A 22315-nucleotide genomic window follows, 5' to 3' on the forward strand; every position below is an offset into this window, starting at 1 on the left:
TCAGGAAGCACTGTAGCCTGTTAGCTTGTAGCTTGTTAGCTTGTAGCCTGTTAGCTTGTATCTTGTTAGCTTGTAGCCTGTTAGCTCGTAACTTGCTCAGTGTAAACTCAAACGTTTCTGTTTTATAATAAAATCACCCTGACGTCAGTGCTCATCTGATCCTTTGTCTCTGTATGTTTTATATTTGATAGTTTTAATAAGCTTTTGTGTTTTCTGATAAATTCAGTCTCATAATCTGACCCCACCAGTTATATTTAAATATATATATATATCAGTTATATTCACCACACTGTGCAGCTCTGTTCATGGTTTTATTTCGTCACATGTGATGAGTCACAGGTTCAACATGAAAACACAGATCATAAACCTACAGGCATGATGTCATCGTGTTGTCAGACAAACAGCTCCACATTAAAACAACTAGAGGATCAAACTGTCTGATACTCACCTGGTGAACAGGTGTGAAAGAAACAGTAGAATTTTATTTGATGTTTATTACAGACAAACTCACATCATGTTTATACTATCAGGCTGCAGCAACCAATCAGAGAGGAGGAATCAAAACAATCATAACTCAGATCCACTAGTTTAACGTGTCGAGTAGTTTCAGTCTTCATCACAGAGCAGCAGAGCGAGCTCGCTGCGGTAAAGTTTCCCTCTGTCTGACAGCTGCATGATGGACGCCCGATAAAGAGGAAGATCTGCAGAGTCCAGAACCTGCAGGACACACACACACACACACACACACACACACACACACACACACACACACACACACTTTGTCTTTAATACAAACTTTCATTTTTCTTGTTTTTTCTGTCTCTGCTCCTCTGAAGTCATCAGGAGAAACACAGTTCCGTTTGTCTTTGCTCATATTGTACATGTTGTCTTTAAAAAGAGACTTAAATAAATAAAAACATACGACTGAGCAGAACTGAGACAAACACGCAGTGAGGAATAAAAACTTGAGACCTTCTTGTTGTTCTCACACAGATCTCTGAGGAGAACGTCGAGCTCTGCTTCATCCATGAACCCACTGCCATCCTGAAACACACACACACACACACAGAGGAGAGGTTCCTACATTTCCCATAATGCACCTGGGTAGTACCTTTCATGAGAGCCTCCTTGCAGGTAAAACGTTATTTTGATACCCCACTGATATATTTCTCAGTAGGTATCAGGTGTCCGTAAACGGACTCTGTGTTCATTTAAAGTATCAACTGTTTCCTGTTTCCAGACCTGCAGCCTTATAAACGCTTTTAAAACATCAGACCAACAATTGTTCACTGAAAACAAAGAAAGTGAAAAACTGACCCGATCATAGAGATCAAAGGTCCTGTTGAACTGACGTCTGGACGTCTTTATTCCCTGAAAGACACGCAGGCAGGTCAATACAGTCACATCATTGTTGAATTGTTTTGTTTGTTACATCTCAGTTACATTGGTAATAATAATAATGATAATAATAATAATAATTATTATTATTATTATTATTATTATTATTATTATTATTATTATTATTATTATTATTATTATTATTATCATTATTATTATTATTATTATTATTATTATACAATTTTCAGACACAAGTTTCAGCTCAGTGCTTCCTCTGAACTCTCACCTCAAACCTGAGCACGAAGTTCTGTTCATCAGGCAGCAACCTGCACACAACACACCAGTTAAGATCAGTTTAGACCAGTACACACCAGTTTAGACCAGTACACATCAGTACAGACCAGTTTACATACCTGGCCATTTCTGCCAAGCAGAGTTTTCCGTCACCGTCTGAATCAAAAATCTTCAACTGGAAAAAAAGAAAAACAGCTGATTCACAACTGACTTCTGCTCCAAATATACAAGTTTATCTTAAAATATTACTATAATGTTACTATAATGTTACTATAATGTTACTACAGTGTTACTATAATGTCACTGTAATGTTACTACAGTGTTACTATAATGTCACTGTAATGTTACTATAATGTTACTATAATGTTACTATAATGTTACTATAATGTTACTACAGTGTTACTATAATGTCACTGTAATGTTACTATAATGTTACTATAATGTTACTATAATGTTACTATAATGTTACTACAGTGTTACTATAATGTCACTGTAATGTTACTATAATGTTACTATAATGTTACTATAATGTTACTATAATGTTACTACAGTGTTACTATAATGTCACTGTAATGTTACTATAATGTTACTATAATGTTACTATAATGTCACTGTAATGTTACTACAGTGTTACTATAATGTCACTGTAATGTTACTATAATGTTACTATAATGTTACTATAATGTTACTATAATGTTACTACAGTGTTACTATAATGTTACTGTAATGTTACTACAGTGTTACTATAATGTCACTGTAATGTTACTACAGTATTACTATAATGTTACTACAGTGTTACTATAATGTTACTATAATGTTACTACAGTGTTACTATAATGTTACTGTAATGTTACTACAGTGTTACTATAATGTCACTGTAATGTTACTACAGTATTACTATAATGTTACTACAGTGTTATTATAATGTTACTATAATGTTACTATAATGTTACTACAGTGTTACCACAGTGTTACTACGGTGTTACCATAGTGTTACTATAATGTTACTATAATGTTACTACAATGTTACTATAATGTTACTATAATGTTACAACAGTGTTACTATAATGGTACTATAGAGTTACCACAGTGTTAATACAGTGTTACTATAATGTTACTACAGTGTTACTATAATGGCACTATAGAGTTACCACAGTGTTACTACAGTGTTACTGTAATGGTACTATAGAGTTACCACAGTGTTAATACAGTGTTACTATAATGTTACTACAGTGTTACTATAATGGTACTATAGAGTTACCACAGTGTTAATACAGTGTTACTATAGTGTTACTACAGTGTTACTATACTGTTACTATAATGTTACCACAGTATTAATACAATGTTACTATACTGTTACTATAATGTTACTACAGTGTTAATACGGTGTTACTATAGTGTTACTATACAGTTACCACAGTATTAATAGTGTTACTATAGTGTTACTATAATGTTACCACAGTGTCAATACAATGTTACTATAGTGTTACTATAATGTTACCACAGTATTAATACAATGTTACTATAGTGTTACTATAATGTTACTATAATGTTACCACAGTGTCAATACAATGTTACTATAGTGTTACTACAGTGTTACTATAGAGTTACTACAGTGTTACTATAATGTTACTATAATGTTACTATAATGTTACCACAGTGTCAATACAATGTTACTATAGTGTTACTATGGTGTTACTATGGAGTTACTACAGTGTTACTATAATGTTACTATAATGTTACCACAGTGTCAATACAATGTTACTATAGTGTTACTACAGTGTTACTATAGAGTTACTACAGTGTTACTATAATGTTACTATAATGTTACTATAATGTTACCACAGTGTTAATACGGTGTTACTACAGTGTTACTATAATGTTACTATAATGTTACTATAATGTTACCACAGTGTTAATACGGTGTTACTACAGTGTTACTATAATGTTACTATAATGTTACTATAATGTTACCACAGTGTTAATACGGTGTTACTACAGTGTTACTATAATGTTACTATAATGTTACTACAGTGTTAATACAGTGTTACTATAGTGCAGTACAGTATTTTTATGGTATTATTGCAATAATATTACCATATCATTGTAGTAATAGTAAAGTTTGTGTAGTAATACTACAGTATAATTACAGTAATAGCACAGTGTCAGTGTATAATGACAGTACTATTGCAGTATTACTGCAGTACTTACAGTTGCTGCTGTGTACTCATCCAGCTTGTTCTGGTCACATGTTCTTTGGTTTTTCAGCAGCAGATCCTTCAGGAAGTTCTGCAGGACAGTTAGCATTACATCATATTAGCCTCATATATGAATCTGTGTTTTATTATTAGCTTTATGATGCTTTAGCGTATTGCAGCTAACAACCTCATATCAATAAAACTACAGTATGAAAACAATCCCAGCATGCACCTCTCACCTTCAGCTCTTCTGCCTCAATGTAGCCGCTGTGGTCGACATCATAACGTCTCCACGTCTGCAGAGTCACATGAGGGATGAAGACACAGGAAACAGGCAGAAAACATGAAGAAAACATTTAGGAAACATGTAGAAAACGCTGACAGTAACTTCAGTCATGTTCTGTTACAGGTTATTATACCTGCTCTGATGTTTCTATCAGCTCTGTGTCAGAGAGCTGAAGAAAAGTTCATGTTGGTTATTGTTTAAATACCTGAAGATTAAAACACCGGTTATAAGTCTGTTATGTTTCTTGTTTGTCCAGCTGGTGGCGCCAGAGGAATTCATGATTTCATTCTGTGAGGGACAGACTGTAAACCTGCAGAGGAACAGATCAGGTGAGTCAGCAGGAACCTACCTGCAGGAACTGAGAGGCAGAGCTCAGCTGCTGTCTGAAGAACAACAGGAAGTTCTCCTCAGTGGGAAGAATCTGAACCAGCTAGAGACACAAGCACAGGTCAAAGGTCAAACACACCTGACTGCTCCATGAATTAAATTATTATTATTATTCCAGCATGAGTCACAGATCAGCTGAGAGTCTGTGATCACATATATATATATATATATATATATATATAACTAAATAAATGAACCTCCTGACTCAGACACTGACTGCTGTCTGATTTTTCTGCTGCTTTTGGTTCAGTCAGACATTTCGTGTAGTTAACGTTTATTCATCAGTTATGATTAAATATGTTTCCTCTGGTCCTCCGTCTCTTTATTTTCATGACTTCAACAAGCCTTTCAAATTAAATCACAAAGTATGTCGTTGGTCCATGAACTCCAGGAAACCTGCCGGGGTTTAAACATCAGAGAAGACTCACTTCAACCAGTCCGATCCTGCGATCTGTCGTCTCCTCGTATTCACTCACAAACTGTCTCATCTCATCCGTCAGATCCTGAAACACAAGAAAACGGTTTCAGTCTTCCTGCAGGTTTAAACACTTTCACTATTTATCATTAATAATCAGTATATAAACAATAAATGAACTGTTTATAACAAGCTATAGTGAAGTTATAAGCAGGTATAAAGACATTTTCAGTGTTTATTAATGTTCAGTATTTATTATTTATTGTCATTCATTATTTCTTTATACAGCAGCAAACACTTCTAGGTTATTGATGAATACATTAATAAACACCGACAGTAAGTACAAAAGCTTCAAGCACTTTAGATGTTTAGATCCATGATGCAGCAGCATCAGGAGACGTCTGATCATCAAACATCCAGCCAGAGACATAAAGAACCATCTTCAGTCTCTGATCTCAACATCATGGAGTCAGTCTGGGATTAACATGACGAGACAGAAGCAGCAGAAGAAGAAGACGCAGGAACAACCGACCTGCCGACAACGTGAAACACTGAGAACTGCTGCTGGTTTAAAGACAAAGCTGCTCACAGCAGATATTGATTCACTTTCTGCTGTTTATTAAACTTTGGATCAAGTTAACTGATCAATAAAAACTATTCAAATCATCCTCAATTTATTTTTAACGCCTAAAACTTTTGCAGCAACATTATAGTGTGTTAAAAACCATTTATTAACTCTTTATAGACTGATGGTATGTAGGGGGACTGTTACCAGTTTAACCCTTCATTGAGTTACTTTCACCTCTCTGGTAACTAAAGCTTCAGTACTGTTGCTACGGTAACCTCATGATGTAAAATATTCTCTTCCATAAATTCATTCATTCAGTTACTAATGACAACAAACTAAATTATTGTCCCTGTTTACATGAGTTTCTCATTTCATTACAGCAGTAAATTCATTCATCGAATGTAAACAACGTGTGTATTTCAGTTTATTTGTTTGTTTGGTTTGTTTTACGTGAGGCTTCTTCCATCTTCCATATATTCCTGCTGTTGTTTATTTCAATATAAACAAACAAATATTTTCTGTTTACAGATCATTACATACATTCACCTGATTGATCATTTGGGACTTTTGGAAGCTGATAAAGTGATCAATCAGTTCACTGTAAACAAAATCAAAGAAAACAAATCATTACTTTCATTATTGACTAATTAATCAATTAATTGTTTGATCTATAAAGTGTCAGAAGTGAATCAAACAATTATGAAAATAACTGATGATTAATTTTCTGTTGATCGATTTATTAATGAATTAACTTTCAGCTCCGTCTGCACTGAACAGGTGAACAGATGAACAGGTGAACAGATGAACAGGTGAACAGATGAACAGATGAACAGATGAACAGGTGAACAGATGAACAGATGAACAGGTGAACAGGTGAACAGATGAACAGGTGAACAGGTGAACAGGTGAACAGGTGAACAGATGAACAGATGAACAGGTGAACAGGTGAACAGGTGAACAGATGAACAGGTGAACAGGTGAACAGGTGAACAGATGAACAGGTGAACAGGTGAACAGGTGAACAGGTGAACAGGTGAACAGATGAACAGGTGAACAGGTGAACAGGTGAACAGGTGAACAGGTGAACAGGTGAACAGATGAACAGGTGAACAGGTGAACAGGTGAACAGGTGAACAGGTGAACAGATGAACAGGTGAACAGGTGAACAGGTGAACAGGTGAACAGATGAACAGGTGAACAGGTGAACAGGTGAACAGGTGACTCACCAGTCCCGCCTTCTGTCGAGCGTCTCGCAGCTCTCTGATGAAACTCTGCAGCTCTTTTCCTTCGATGAATCCGTTTCCTGAAAGACAATCAGACGATCAGCTGACAGCCGATGATGTCATCGGATGACAGAAAGGCTGCAGGTTTACCATCGTTGTCGTAGTGATGAAAGATGTCCAGAAACTGAGAGGCGGATATCTCCACTGCCTGCAGGAGGGAGCTGGCCATACTGGGAGCAGACTGGATGTTACTGGGAGCAGACTGGAAGTTACTGGGAGCAGACTGGATGTTACTGGGAGCAGACTGGAAGTTACTGGGAGCAGACTGGAAGTTACTGGGAGCAGACTGGATATTGTGTCCTCAGTGTTGATGTTGTTGTGTGACTCTCTCTCCTCTCGGTGGGGGAATAAAAAGCTCGGCTCTCAGCGGGGTTCGTAACACCAACAGCTGCAGAGAGACTCGGGCCCAGCGGGTGAGACCACCTGTACACCTGTCTGTGCACCTGTCTGTCTGTCAGTGTGTGTGTGCGCAGACTGAAAGCTGCAGCTGTGGTCACTATAAAGTAGATTTATTGATGAGATTTTCTTTCTCCACCTCTTTCTCTCCTCCCTGTTAGTTTGTCATTCACAGCACATGTTTGTCTTGCTCTCCATCTGCTGTCAATCACACCTGCAGCACACAAACAGGAAGTTGGCTCTGAGCCTTCATCGCCTGGTGATGAAGCACACCAGTCAACCAATCACAGGGCCTGTGGGGCTGTCAGTCATCATGAACTAATTAACAGGTGGTGAGAGGGTGAAGTCACTCAAACCTTCAGGAGCCGCCAAGAGAAAAAACAAAATATACTGAAGATTAAAAACAGGCGAACCAAACGAAGGGTTCAAGATGCAGCTGAAAGCTCTAGAAGAAATCCAGTAAGTGGACCTTAAGTTACTTTTATTCCTGAAGTCAAGAATGAAACTTTAAACTCCACGTTTTCATGAGTTTGAAACATAAAGTTCAGATATAAATATGATCATGTTGTATATAACAACAATATAAATATAAACAGTTGCTTCATGTTTAACTGTGGTCAGACAGACGTTACAGATGTTTCAGACATCTGTCAGTTTGTTCTGATGGTGAATCACAGTCTTCAGTCATTAAAAGAAACTTTATTGTGAAGTTACAGTTTAACAGCTGGAACACAACAACAGGAAGTTACAACTACAGTTTATTCTGACAGTAACAGAACTAACAGAAGAGAAGACTCATCTAACATGACGTTAACATGCGTTGATGTTGTTAGTGTGTGTTGATGCTCTGCTGCTGGCAGCGACTGATCAGCATGGTGGCGAGTTTCTGCAGAACCTCCGTCCTCATTTTACTGATCTGAAGAACCTCCTCATGGTTCACCTTCTCCTCCCGACTGTAGTCCAGAGACACCTGCAGGACAAATACAGGTAGGTCAGCGCTGTCACACAAGCGTCACACAACCTTCACACAACCGTCACACAACCGTCACACAACCTTCACACAACCTTCACACAACCGTCACACAGTTGTCACAGAGCCCTCAATCAACCTTCACACAACCTTCACACAACCTTCAAACAACCTTCAAACAACTTTCACACAACTGTCACACAACTGTCACACAACCTTCACACAACCATCAAACAACTTTCACACAGTCGTCAATCAACTGTCATACAACCTTCACACAACCTTCAAACAACCTTCAAACAACTTTCACACAACTGTCACACAACCTTCACACAACCTTCAAACAACCTTCAAACAACTTTCACACAACTGTCACACAACCTTCAAACAACCTTCAAACAACTTTCACACAACTGTCACACAACCTTCAAACAACCTTCAAACAACTTTCACACAACTGTCACACAACCTTCAAACAACCTTCAAACAACTTTCACACAACTGTCACACAACCTTCAAACAACCTTCAAACAACTTTCACACAACTGTCACACAACCTTCACACAACCTTCACACAACCTTCACACAACTTTCACACAACCTTCACACAACCTTCAAACAACCTTCAAACAACTTTCACACAACTTTCACACAGTTGTCAATCAACTGTCAATCAACTGTCACACAACCTTCAAACAACCTTCAAACAACTTTCACACAACTGTCACACAACCTTCAAACAACCTTCAAACAACTTTCACACAACTGTCACACAACCTTCACACAACCTTCAAACAACCTTCAAACAACTTTCACACAACTTTCACACAGTTGTCAATCAACTGTCAATCAACTGTCACACAACCTTCAAACAACCTTCAAACAACTTTCACACAACTGTCACACAACCTTCAAACAACCTTCAAACAACTTTCACACAACTGTCACACAACCTTCACACAACCTTCACACAACCTTCACACAACCTTCACACAACCTTCAAACAACTTTCACACAACCTTCACACAACCTTCACACAACGTTCACACAGACAGCTGCTGACCTTGTTGGTGATCAGGGACAGACCGAGAACTCTGAGTCCGCAGTGTTTCGCCACCGTCACCTCAGGGACTGTACTCATACCTGAAGACGACAGAGACAACGATTCATTCTCCTCATAAAGTCATAAACTCCACTTTAACTGTGATTTCCTGTGAAAAATGAAATGAATTTAAAAAATACCAGTAATCACAGTCAAATAAAATGTTTAATCTTGTGCAGCATGTTGACGGACATTACAAACTCGTTAATTATAATTAATATGGATCAAAGGAGTTCTGTAAAGTGGTTCTACTGTCAGCAGGATGTGAGAACAGAACTCTGCTGGTGTTCAACAGTCGGATGTGTGTCATGTGACGTCGTTATTGTATTCAGCAGGTTGTCGAGTTCCCAGAGTTCCACTCTGTCTCGTTAATATTTAATCAGCAGACATATTTAATGAGAACCTGCTGATACAGAATCCATCATATGACCACTGATCGACGTGCTGCTGAGAGAACGGAGCTGAACACCCGTCTGAGATCTCTGATCATTCTGCTTTTGTTAAGGATGATCTATGAAACATAAAACATGATGCTAAAACTGAGAACTCAGCTGTACCACCTCCAAGACCCCCATCAAAGACCCTAGACCCTGCCCTAGGACTCTAGACCTTTCTCAAGGAACACGTTAACCTCTTCAAAGGTCTCAGAAAACATTTCCAGGAGCCCTAAAACCTCCCCAAGACTATTCTGAGGGACCCTGGATTTTCCTCAACCCTAGACCCCTCTAAAGGACACACATTGTAGACCCTTGTCAAAGAACCCTAGAACATCATCCAAACAACAAACTTCAACAAACCCCTGACTACCTTGAAACTCCTTAAGGATCCTAGAACCCTCTTAAGGACCTATATTATAAATCAAAACCCCTGAGATCATTGCCACACCCCCAGAACCTTCTCGAGACCCACAGAAACTCCCCAGGGACTCCAAAAACCTCATCAAGTAATCCTAGATTCTCCTGAAGGACCCACTGATCCTGCTCCTGACCCCAGACCCTCCTGATGGGACCACAGAATCGTCTCTAAGACATCTAGAAACTGCTTAAGAAGCTTAGAAACCTCTGCAGGTGCTCCAGAAGATGTTCCACAGAAGGTTTCCACACTACGACTCCCAGAAGCCCCTGCTGTGCTGTCATACGAGTCCATCAAAGAATCAGCAGTAATGTGAACTCTGTAAACATGCAGATGACAGTTTGGATCTTGGAACAGTCCAAAGATCATCTCACCGAGAGCCAATCACTGCTCTCCCCGCTGACTCGCTAATGAGGTTCGTTAAAACTTGTCAATTATTAACGAGCTCATCAGGAGAGTTTCCTTCGATGACCAATTACTGAGGACAGAGCCTGTCTGTCTCTCCACCTGTCTGTCTGTCTCTTCTTACCCACAGAGTCACAGCCGAGGATCCGCAGCATTCTGGCCTCAGCGATGGTTTCGAAGTTGGGTCCGCTCACCATGCAGTAGACTCCCTCTCTGACGAAATCACTGCAGCCCAGTTCAGACACCACGTCCAGAGTCAGACGCCTCAGATCCTTACTGTACGCATCAGACATGCAGGGAAACCTGATCCCAAACCTGCAGACAGACACACAGAGACATTTATAGCTTCTCGTAACCTGCAGAGCTTCTTCTAACGGGACCTTGTAAGAACCTGCAACGTTCTCGGTTCTGTCTTTTGTTTCCACCAGAACGTTTCAGATAAACATCACTGACGAAACGTCTGTCCACACCGGGACAAACATCCTCATATTTATGATGTTTGGTGATTAGAGCAATTCAGACTGATTTAGATTTTCTTTTACTTTAGATGTGAAGATGTTTAAATATCAGTGTTGTTCACTGACGAGCAGAACTCCACCTGATCCACCAACAAAGACTGACTCCAGACCAGCAGACCAGCTCTGTGTCTCTCTGGACTCTCGTCATAAAAACATGTAGACAGACAGACAGACAGACAGACAGACAGACAGACGGACAGACAGTTAGACAGACAGTCAGACAGACAGACAGACAGACAGTCAGACAGACAGACAGTCAGACAGACAGTCAGACAGTCAGACAGACAGACAGTCAGACAGACAGTCTGTCTGTCAGACAGACAGACAGACAGTCAGACAGACAGACAGACAGCCAGTCAGACAGTCAGAATGACAGACAGACAGACAGTCAGACAGACAGACAGACAGCCAGTCAGTCAGTCAGTCAGACAGACAGACAGTCAGACAGACAGACAGATGGTCTCACCGTTCGTCGTTGGGTCCACACAGTGGATGTTGTCCAGCGAATCCCGGCAGGTTGATGTGGTCTTTGATGATCATGATGTCACCGACTTTAAAGTCAGGACAGATTCCTCCAGAGGCGTTGGTCACCAGAACCGTCTCCACCCCCATCAGCTTAAAGATCCGCACGGGGAACGTCACCTGAGACAGGTAGAGACAGACAGACAGACAGACAGACAGACGGTCACTACCCAGAGAGCAGGACCACAGCTGGATCCCACATTCTAGTTCCTGTCCTCATGCAGCTCTTCATCTTCTCGAGGTCACCATCTTGTTTTCTAGAACATGTGAGTGGAACAAGTTTACAGACGCAGGATGGTTGTTTGTATACGGCGGCGTTCAGTGTGTTGACGCTCCGGCAAACGTGAAATGTTCAACTTTTGCTGCAACAAAACAAGACGTCATCCAGCGAGACAAACACCTTCCTGGAGGATTCACCTGCTGCATGAAGCTCATGTTGTTGCCGTGGTAACTCTCCAGAGTTGTAAAACCCTGTTTGAGTTTTACATCTGATCAACCTTTAAACACATGAATGTTGCATCATTATGTCTCACCTGTACACTAAACAACCGGCGCTGTTTTAACGCCGTCTCTATCTGTGCTGAAGTAACACGACCCTGAACTCATCCAGCCTGAACCAAACAAACCAGCACCTCATCCCAGAGTTCACTGCAGGTCACAATCCTCAGTTCCCTCCGAGAGCAGCCATCTTTAACATGGAGGAGAGCTGTGTTGTCATGACAACATCAGTCCCAGGTGAGGCTCAGACACTGATTTCAGGAAGAAGTTACCTCACCTGGACTAGAGGTGCAGCAGGACCTGAACTTTATGTATAAATCAGCTCCACAGACTGAGGATGACTGCTGTCAGATGTGTCGGAGTGAGGATGAAGAGCTCACCTGGCAGAGGGAGTAACCTTCATACAGGTGGAAGTGACCCTGCATGAAGACGCAGGTAGTGTCCTCGATCGTCCCAAACACCAGACAGCCTTCATGACCTGCGACTGAGAGACAGAGAGACGTGACATCAGAGAAGAGATCCTTCGCTCCGCGGAGAGGTGTCTCCAGAGACCCCGCCCCCCCTCTCCGTCCGCTCCACAGTGGGCGTGGCTAACTCACCTGTGCTGACAGGGAAGTTGGGGATATCCTGGTACCTGATGATCTGCTTGTCAGCAGCTACGTCGGCCAACAGACCGAGTCCTGAACCGCAGATCACTGCAACCTTCGGACGGTGACTCGTCTGGTTCAGGAGCCACTCGGTGGTCAGGTTGTAGTCCTCGAAGGAGCAGCAACTGGGGGGGGGGGGACGGGGGGGGGGGTAAACAGTGAGGTATACTTCATAGTTCAAACAAGAATAACCAAAGCTGCTCGTGCACATGAACAGTAACATAAAAATGATAATTCCTTTAGGTGGAGATCTACGATGTCTGCTATCATGAGATATGAACGTTGAGTTTATTGTTATGTTCATATTATCACACTGGACTCGTATTTATAAATGTCTTATAACTAGAAATGTATTTAACAGAGTTTTATGATTTCAGTTTAATAAATCTAAATTATATTTTAATAGAAGAGTCACATGTGGCAGCAGTAAACGTGTAGAAACAGAACCTGTGATATAAACAGATAACTGCAGCTCTCTGATCATCTTCATCATCATCATCTTCATCCTCCTGTTGTCTGATGTCTACGGTGTGTCACATGTCTGATCTTTGAGCCGCAGCTGCAGTTAAAATCTGTTTTATGTTTCCTGAAGATAAAACCTGCAGCAGCAGTTTCGACTTTTATTAGAACAGGTGCAACAAGATGATTTAACCTTCTGACATAAATCTGTGTTTCAAGTTTTTGCTTTTTAAATAAAGCGCGTTTCTTCTTCTGCTTGTTTATTCTGTCTGGTTTCAGGATTCAGGAAGTTTTATAGCCTAAGAAATGTGTTTTTTTCACTTCCATGTTGTGCATCCCACTGCACATGCTCAGTAGCATTTCTCCCGCTCTGTTCATAGACTGAGGCGTCACACATTTTAAAATCTCTTTCTTGACTCTGGTGAAAGTTTTACAAATATGAAACCTTCATGGTTTAAAAATTCACAACATTAAGAGTAATAGTTGAACTTGTCGGAGTCTGTCAGTAGTTTTACAGACTTCTCTTCTAATAAAGGTGGTTTATGGGGACACTGGGTGCATTTTTGTTGCAGTACCGCGAGTGACCACCAAGTGTCAGCAAAGCTGAGCTGCATCTGATCTGTGAATACATCCTGGATTCAGACCCTCAGCTCATTTCTACACACTAAAAATCACTGGGTTCAAGAACCTGGTGAAGAATAAATTCACTATCATTTCATCTGAAGACTGTCTGCACCACTTCAGGTCAGAACCATGCAGCGCTTCCTCCTCCTTTTTAATCAGTTTTTGCCAAACGTTGAATTTGTCTTTCAGGTCAGTTTGTTTGAAGTTGGAGCTGAAAGAAGAGTTTCCTCCACCAAAGATATAAATAAAGTAAAATAAATAAAAATATGTGATACCCTGACATAAAGACCAGTAAGAATACTTACCAGGGGTTCCCTTTGCCGTGCATTGTCCCGCTGCAGAGAGAGGAAGAGAAGAAGAAGAAGAAGAAGACAAAGCAGCAGCAGACAGACGAGCAGCGTGAGGTGCTGCTCTCTGATTGGCTGAATCAGAGTCTGTAGATACCGCCGGGTTCAGTGACTGGTCTGTCTGTGACCTTTGACCTCTGCGGTTTGTACAATGAGGGGATCAAAGATCAATACATGTATGATATCAGGTACACAGCCTGATCAATAATTAAACTGATTAATAAAACTGTGTGAGATAATAAATTCAACCGAAAATACATAAACATGAAGAAGCAGGATTAAATAATAATAATAATAATTATAACAACAATAATACTTCACCAGTTCATTGTTATATAATTTGAAATTACTTTTGTTTATTTATTTATTTATTTATTTATTGAGAACACAGTGACAACATGGTGACTGTTTCTACACTTCAGGTGAGTTTAACAGCAGTGACTCACCTGTAGAGGTGAGAGTGGGCGGAGTTAAGGAGGATTTTAGAGGGAACAACAACCTCCTTCACACCTGACGAGCTCACCTGCTCACAACACACACACACGGGTGTCTTCACCACAGGAAACAGTGGATTCAGTTGGTTCACCTGAGAACTTCCTGTTGCCACAGTCAGTGTGCAGCAGACAGGTGCAGTAGTGAACATGCTCACCATGTGTCTCTCTCATCTGCAGAGTTTTTATAAACAAATAAAAGTTGTTTAGTGTCCTTGAGCTCTAAACAAACATGTTGAGTCTGTGGGTCTCTGCTGTGATCACGTGTTCTCATCATGATTGGATCTCAATATGCAAATTTTTTTTAATTCTTTTTTTTTGTTATTCACATATAAAACAACTACATGATCATTCTCAGAATATTCATCTTACAGTTTACAGAAGAAAAATAAAAACGCAAACAAACCGAGCGAAGACGAAGAAGACGAAGACGAGTTACATTCACACAAAGACTTGAAACAGAAAACAGTTCGGCTTTTTAGCTGTAAATGTGCTTTTATGAATATGAAATTCAGCCAACAAAATGAAAGGATTTGTAATATATAATTGATCATTTAGTCAGGAGTTGATGTTTCCATCATCATAAAGAATGAACGGCTGACATCAGGATCTGCTCTCAGACGTTCTTCATCTTTTATGATGGAAACTAGTCGCAGCTTTTACCCAGCATGCTTCAGCTGGCAGGTAGAGGTGCAGCCAGGTGACCTTTCACCTTACTGGGATGAATGATGTCACCATTCACACCTGCTGAGATCCAATCACAGTGTGAGCCAGAACTCCTCCAGATGTGGTCTGATTGATCCGATTGTGATTCTGATCACAGTGTGTTTACACCTGCGTTAACAGATCACATGTTGATGTCGGCTGTAAACAGTAAAACAAACCAGATATGATGTTGATCAGTGAGTTTAGAGCTGCTGGCAGGACGCAGCCGGGCCTGTTCCAGTCCTCATGCTAAGCTAAGCTAAGCTAAGCTAAGCTAACCGGCTGCTAACTGTAGCTTCATATTTACATGTAATGAAATGATTAAAATTACATCCCTTTATTGGTACAATCATTACTAATACTGCTGTTACTGATACTTCTATAGTACTACTGCAGTACTACTGCAGTAGTACTGTAGAAGTACTGCAGTACTGAGTGCAGCTGCAGGCTGAAGTCACAGTTCTGCTACATCAGCAAAACCTGTTAGTGTGTGTGTGTGTGTGTGTGTGTGTGTGTGTGTGTGTGTGTAATGAGGTAAAGAGCTGTGTGTCGCCGTGGGAACGCTTCTGCAGGAATCCAGCACATCAGTTGCCATAGAAACTGTGTTTCCATAATAGCAACAGTGTGTGTGTGTGTGTGTGTGTGTGTGTGTGTGTGTGTGTGTGTGTGTGTGTCCTGCAGTATTTTATTTTTGTCATGAACAGTTCAACTCATGATGATGATAATAACAATAATAATAATAATAATAATAACAATAATAATAATAACTGAGTGATGATCATGGATCATTTTTACATGTGTGACACGTGTCACATGTTTATCACATGTGGTTTTTGGACGTTTGTTTTATTTCGTGTGTGTGAGTCGACCTTCATCTCTGTTGTTTCTGTTTATATGTGTCATATAAAACATCACGTGAATTTCACACTTTTCACATGTGAAGTATAACATTTAAACATACATGTGTATTTTTGTCAATTATTATTATTTGTATTATTTTTAAACTTATTTTTATTTATTCCAGGAGAAACGTAAACATGAAAACAACATAAGCAAATATTTAAATTGTTTTCATGAACTGGAGCGTCCAGTTAAACATAAACATTGTTCTATTAATCCAAATATATATAAAATGATAACAGAATATTATGAGAACAACATTTTAAATGAAAGCTGTTCAAATATAGAATTATGATCATTAATAACAACAAACTGTTTTCAATCATTTCTGGTGTGAAAGTTCTGAAAAAGAGACTCGAGAGATGAAACATGAAAATATAAAGACTCAGAAACATAAAAACATGTGAAGCAGCTGAAGATGGATTTTATATTTGATCAGAATCATTATATAAAAAGTTCAGCCCATTAATCATCTATTGATCATCTATTGATCACTCCTGTTGTCGTCATGTTGTCGACTCTGCAGGACTGGAGCAGCGCAGTCAGCTGATGGTTTTAATATAAACCTAAAATACATTAAAAATAAATATATAATCAAATATAAAGGAAGGCTAAATATTAAATAAATGAACATTAAATAATGTTTGTTGGTGAGAGGTTCAGTTTTACTGAAGTTACACACAGACACAGTAAAGGGTTAAATGGGGGGGGGGGGGGGGGGGGGGGCTCGGAGCGGCTCTGAGAGCTCAGACTGAGGAGGAAGAGGAAGAGGAGGAGGAGGAGGGTCGGTGCAGCGGCTCCGTCAGTAAACAGTCAGTATCGGTCGGTAACGGATACTAACGGACAGTAACGGCCGGTCAGATGATGATGATGATGATGATGATGCTCCTTCATCTCGGCGGTAAGAAAAAAAGAAAAAGCTCGACATGTTTTCCTTCATCCATCCATCAGTGTCTGCAGACTCTTCCTCCATCTCATCACTTCATCTCTCACTCCTTCACACAGCAGCTACCGGATATTTACCAGATATTTAACGGTTCCTCCCGGTGTGTGTGTGTGTGTGTGTGTGCGCGCGCGCGTGCGTGGTTATAACAGCCACATCAGACGCTGTAAAGTCACCAGATGTGACGGAATGATGATGATGATGCAGCAAAACACATCAAATATCTGATCCTTTGCTATGCACGCACGCACGCACACACGCACGCACGCACGCACGCACACACACACACACGCACAAACGCACGGACGGACTGACATGCACGCGCGGCGCTGCTGCTGTTAACTTCGCAACCGGTGTGTAAATATAGAAATCACTGCGTCAGAGCGGCAGAGTGACGTAGAAGGCGGAAAAATCCCGGGTCGCTGCATTCCTCCACATCTTCATCATCATCATCACCATCATCATCATCATGTTACTGAGCAGCTCCACCTGACAGACAGGTGAGCTGCTGCAGGTCAGTCACAACCACGTGACCTCCTCTACAAAGTATATTATACTACATACTGTGTACTATGAGTATATTACTGCATACTGTAGTATATTATACTATACCCTGTGTACTTTGTGTATATTATATTACTGCATACTGTAGTATATTATACTATACCCTGTGTACTTTGTGTATATTATATTACTGCATACTGTAGTATATTATACTATACCCTGTGTACTTTGTGTATATTATATTACTGCATACTGTAGTATATTATACTATACCCTGTGTACTTTGTGTATATTATATTACTGCATACTGTAGTATATTATACTATACCCTGTGTACTAAGTGTACTAACACCAAGTGAACATATTCAGATGAAGTATTTTGTCACAAACACACAGATGTTGAGTTTATTATCATAGAAAACTGGAAAACTAGTAAATATTCACATGTGAGCAGCTGCTGACAGAACGTCTGCTGGTTTTCTTGATTGTTTAAAAAAAGGCTTAAAAATTAATCTGTTATCAAAAATGAAATGATTAACATAGTGGTCTATAGAGGTCTATAGAGGTCTATAGTGGTCTATAGTGGTCTATAGAGGTTTATAGAGGTCTATAGTGGTCTATAGAGGTCTATAGAGGTCTATAGAGGTTTATAGAGGTCTATAGTGGTCTATAGAGGTCTATAGAGGTCTATAGTGGTCTATAGAGGTCTATAGAGGTCTACAGTGGTCTATAGAGGTCTATAGAGGTCTATAGTGGTCTATAGAGGTTTATAGAGGTCTATAACAGTCTATAGTGGTAAATAGAGGTTTATAGTGGTTTATAGAGGTCTATAGCGGTCTATAGAGGTCTATAGAGGTCTATAGAGGTTTATAGAGGTCTATAACAGTCTATAGTGGTAAATAGAGGTTTATAGAGGTTTATAGAGGTCTATAGCGGTCTATAGAGGCCTATAGAGGTCTATAGTGGTCTATAGAGGTTTATAGAGGTCTATAGTGGTCTATAGAGGTCTATAGAGATCTATAGTGGTCTATAGAGGTCTATAGAGGTCTATAGAGGTCTATAGAAGTCTATAGAGGCCTATAGTGGTCTATAGAGGTTTATAGAGGTCTATAACAGTCTATAGTGGTAAATAGAGGTTTATAGAGGTCTATAGCGGTCTATAGAGGTTTATAGAGGTCTATAACAGTCTATAGTGGTCTATAGTGGTAAATAGAGGTTTATAGAGGTTTATAGAGGTTTATAGAGGTTTATAGAGGTCTATAGAGGTTTATATAGGTCTATAGCGGTCTATGGCGGTCTATAGTGGTCTATAGTGGTCTATAGAGGTTTATAGAGGTCTATAGAGGTTTATAGAGGTTTATAGAGGTCTATAGCGGTCTATAGTGGTCTATAGTGGTCTATAGAGGTTTATAGCAGTCAATAGAGGTCTGTAGAGGTCTACAGAGGTTTATAGTGGTCTATAGAGGTCTGTATTCAATTTATTTCTTTATATCACACCAAATCACAACAAAAGTCATCTCAGGGCACTTTTCACATGGAGCAGGTCTGGACCGAAATCTTTAATTTACAGAGACCCAACAATTCCCCCATGAGCAGCACTTGGCGACAGCGGTAAGGAAAAACTCCCCTTTAATGGGAAGAAACCTCAAGCAGAACCCGGCTCTTGGTGGGCGGCCATCTGCTTTGACCGGTTGGGTTGAGAGAGAGAGAAGGGGGTGGGGGGGGGGGGGGGTGGGGGACACTGAGAAGCAGAGCAACAACAGCAACAACAACAACAACAGATACATGACTAGCAGCAACAAACAGCAACGATGGCAGGAACAGCTGGAGAAGGACAGAAGAAAGACATCAACATGTCAGCACAGTTTATGGGGTTTCCTGCTGATGAGAAAGCACAAAGAACTCCGGGGAAGAAATCAAGTTAGTGACATGCATTAATGTTACATGAATGCATACAGATGGAGAGGAGGAGGAGGAGAGAGGAGCTCAGTGCATCATGGGAAGTCCCCCAGCAGTCTAGGCCTATAGCAGCATAACTAAGGGCTGATCCAAGGCGAGCCTGGTCGGCCCTAACTATAAGCTTTATCAAAAAGGAAAGTTTTAAGCCTACTCTTAAACATAGAGAGGGTGTCTGCACCCCGGACCCAATCTGGAAGATGGTTCCACAGGAGAGGAGTCTGATAGCTGAAGGCTCTGCCTCCCATTCTACTTTTAAAGACTGTAGGAACCACCAGTAAGCCTGCATACTGGGAGCGCAGTGTTCTAGTGGGATAATACGGTATTATGAGCTCTTCAAGATATGATGGTGTCTGACCATTAAGGGCTTTGTAAGTTAGGAGAAGGATTTTAAAGTCAATTCTAGATTTTACAGGAAGCCAATGCAGCAAAGCTAAAATGGGAGAAATGTGGTCTCTTTTTCTAGTTTTAGTCAGAACACGTGCAGCTGCATTCTGGACCAGCTGGAGAGTCTTTAGAGACTTGTTAGAGCAGCCTGATAATAAGGAATTGCAATAATCCAGCCTAGAAGTAACAAATGTGTGGACTAGTTTTTCTGCATCTTTTAGGAACAGGATGTGTCTGATTTTTGTGATATTACGTAAGTGAAAAAAGGCAGTCCTTGAGATTTGATTTATGTGGGAGTTACTAACTTCAGTTTTATCTGAATTTTGTAGCAGAAAATTGCAGGTCATCCAGGTCTTTATGTCATTAACTGATTGGTTTCATCAGGCTTCATTGATAAATATAATTGGGTATCATCTGCATAGCAATGAGAATTTATTTATGTTTCCTAATAATATTATCTAAAGGAAGCATATATAAGGTGAATAGAATTGGTCCAAGTACAGAACCTTGTGGAACTCCGTGTCTAACTTTTGCCTTCATGGAGGATTCATCATTAACATGTACAAACTGAAATCGGTCTGATAAATAGGACTTAAACCAGCTTAATGCAGTTCCTTTAATGCCAATTAAATGTTTCAGTCTCTGCAAAAGGATTTGATGGTCAGTTGTGTTGAATGCAGCACTAAGATCTAACAGGACAAGTATAGAGACAAATCCTTTGTCCGATGCAGTTAGGAGGTCATTAGTGACTTTCACCAGTGCTGTGTCTGTGCTATGATGCCTCTAAATCCTGACTGAAAATCCTCAAATAAACTATTGTTATGTAGAAAGTCACATAACTGATTAGAGACTGCTTTCTCAAGGATCTTAGAGAGAAATGGAAGGTTAGATATAGGTCTATAATTGGCTAAAACACCTGAATCAAGAGTAGGCTTCTTAAGAAGAGGTTTAATTACAGCTACTTTAAAGGACTGTGGTACATAGCCTGTTACTAAAGACAGATTGATCATATCTAGTAAAGAAGTGCTAACTAAGGGTAAGACTTCCTTATGCAGCCTAGTTGGGATGGGATCTAAGAGACAGGTTGATGGTTTAGATGAACAAATCATTGAAGTTAGTTCAGGAAAGTTGACTGGAGAAAAACAGTCCAAATGTATGCATCAGGATTCACAGCTGCTTATAAGGTTCCTGTGTTTGGGGAGAGAACGGTGCCTGTTGAGGGCAGAGAATTGAATTTTGTCTCTAATAGTTAGAATTTTATCATTAAAAAAGCTCATAAAGTCATTACTACTGAGAGCTATAGGAATACATGGGTCAATTATGTTATGACTCTTTGTCAGCCAAAGTGCTGAAAAGGAACCTAGGGCTGTTTTTATTCTCTTCTATTAATGCTGAGTAATAGGCGGCTCTGGCATTACAGAGGGCCTTCCTATATGTTTTAAGACTATCTTGCCAGACTAAGCGAGATTCTTCTACTTTGGTGGAACGCCAAATCCTTTCCAATTTTCGTGATGTTTGCTTTAATTTGCGGGTTTGGGAGTTAAACCATGGAGCTAACCCCTTATGTTTTATTATTTTCCTTTTTAAGGGGGCGATGGAGTCGAGTGTTATTCGTAATGAGCCTGCAGCACTATCAATAAGATTATCAATTTGGGAGGGACTAAAGTTAACATAAGAGTCCTCTGTAGTATTGAGACATGGCAGTGAATTCAGTACTGATGGAACTGCTTCCTTAAATTTATCTACAACACTATCAGAGAGACATCTAGTGAAGACATTTTTGTCTAATGGTGTGTAATCCAGTAATAGGAATTCAAAAGTTATTAAAAAATGATCTGATAAAATAGGATTTTGTGGAAAAACTATCAAATGTTCAATTTCGATGCCGTAAGTCAGAACAAGGTGGAGGGTGTGGTTCAGACAGTGAGTGGGATTATTTACACTCTGAGAGAAGCCAGTTGAGTCTAATAATGAGATAAATGCAGTACTGAGACTGTCACTATCAACGTCCACATGAATATTAAAATCACCTACTATAATTACTTTATCTGTACGAAGGACTAAGTTTGATAAAAACTCTCAGAATTCAGATAAGAGTTCAGAGTCTGGACCAGGAGGACGGTTCACTATAACACATAGAACTGGCTGTAAAGTTTTCCAGGTTGGCTGAGAGACTAAGAACAAGACTTTCTAATGAGTTATAATGAAGTTCAGGTCTAGAGTTGATAATGAGGCTGTGACTCCTCCTCCTCGGCCAGTGTCTGGAGGAATGTGAGTATTAATATGACTGGGAGGACTGGATTCATTTAGACTGACATGT

At 39.9% G+C, this 22315-nt stretch overlaps 3 protein-coding genes across 6 annotated transcripts in view; 1 reads left to right on the forward strand and 2 right to left on the reverse strand.

The window, feature by feature from the left end:
* The window catches only part of decr1 (2,4-dienoyl CoA reductase 1, mitochondrial), an 8238-nt gene extending 8079 nt beyond the window's left edge, over positions 1-159 (forward strand). For both annotated transcript variants that reach the window (XM_044359459.1, XM_044359458.1), the window contains exon 11: positions 1-159. This exon is cut by the window's left edge and continues 270 nt beyond it. The gene's annotated coding sequence lies outside the window, so the exon portion shown is untranslated.
* A 139-nt stretch (positions 160-298) lies between these two features.
* On the reverse strand, positions 299-7428 carry calb1 (calbindin 1). The gene is made up of 11 exons (XM_044359471.1): positions 6860-7428; positions 6713-6789; positions 4932-5006; positions 4466-4546; positions 4070-4126; positions 3844-3921; positions 1752-1807; positions 1625-1664; positions 1318-1371; positions 973-1044; positions 299-717 (listed from the first exon to the last, which is right to left on the reverse strand). The coding sequence occupies exons 1-11, from the start codon at positions 6936-6938 to the stop codon at positions 607-609; spliced, it is 780 nt and encodes a 259-aa protein (XP_044215406.1). The 5' UTR covers positions 6939-7428; the 3' UTR covers positions 299-606.
* Positions 7429-7849: 421 nt separating this feature from the next.
* pnp4b (purine nucleoside phosphorylase 4b) lies at positions 7850-14823 on the reverse strand. Of its 3 annotated transcripts, none has more exons than XM_044359452.1 (8): positions 14556-14823; positions 14068-14097; positions 12632-12804; positions 12413-12516; positions 11479-11654; positions 10619-10809; positions 9199-9278; positions 7850-8135 (listed from the first exon to the last, which is right to left on the reverse strand). In XM_044359452.1, the coding sequence occupies exons 1-8, from the start codon at positions 14759-14761 to the stop codon at positions 7995-7997; spliced, it is 1101 nt and encodes a 366-aa protein (XP_044215387.1). In that variant the 5' UTR covers positions 14762-14823; the 3' UTR covers positions 7850-7994. The 3 variants fall into 3 exon arrangements, with proteins under 3 accessions (XP_044215387.1, XP_044215389.1, XP_044215388.1); XM_044359454.1 differs by having other exon boundaries at positions 14633-14819; XM_044359453.1 differs by having other exon boundaries at positions 14068-14246; positions 14556-14647.
* Between the last annotated feature and the right edge of the window lie 7492 nt (positions 14824-22315).

Source organism: Thunnus albacares, chromosome 8 (assembly GCF_914725855.1).
Source record: "Thunnus albacares chromosome 8, fThuAlb1.1, whole genome shotgun sequence".
NCBI classification, from domain to species: domain Eukaryota; kingdom Metazoa; phylum Chordata; class Actinopteri; order Scombriformes; family Scombridae; genus Thunnus; species Thunnus albacares.

Bases quoted from the DNA above. Each gene is read 5' to 3' on its own strand.
- calb1 (XM_044359471.1), bottom strand. From the start codon at position 6,938: ATGGCCAGCTCCCTCCTGCAGGCAGTGGAGATATCCGCCTCTCAGTTT. The intron at 6,790-6,859 runs GTAAACCTGCAG...ATTGTCTTTCAG, and splicing joins TCATCACTACGACAACGATG to GAAACGGATTCATCGAAGGA. The intron at 1,808-3,843 runs GTAAGTACTGCA...CTTTTTTTCCAG, and splicing joins ATGAGTACACAGCAGCAACT to TTGAAGATTTTTGATTCAGA.
- pnp4b (XM_044359452.1), bottom strand. From the start codon at position 14,761: ATGGTGAGCATGTTCACTACTGCACCTGTCTGCTGCACACTGACTGTG. The intron at 14,098-14,555 runs GTGAGTCACTGC...CTCTCTCTGCAG, and splicing joins GCCCACTCTCACCTCTACAG to CGGGACAATGCACGGCAAAG. The intron at 12,517-12,631 runs GTGAGTTAGCCA...TCTGTCTCTCAG, and splicing joins CAACTTCCCTGTCAGCACAG to TCGCAGGTCATGAAGGCTGT.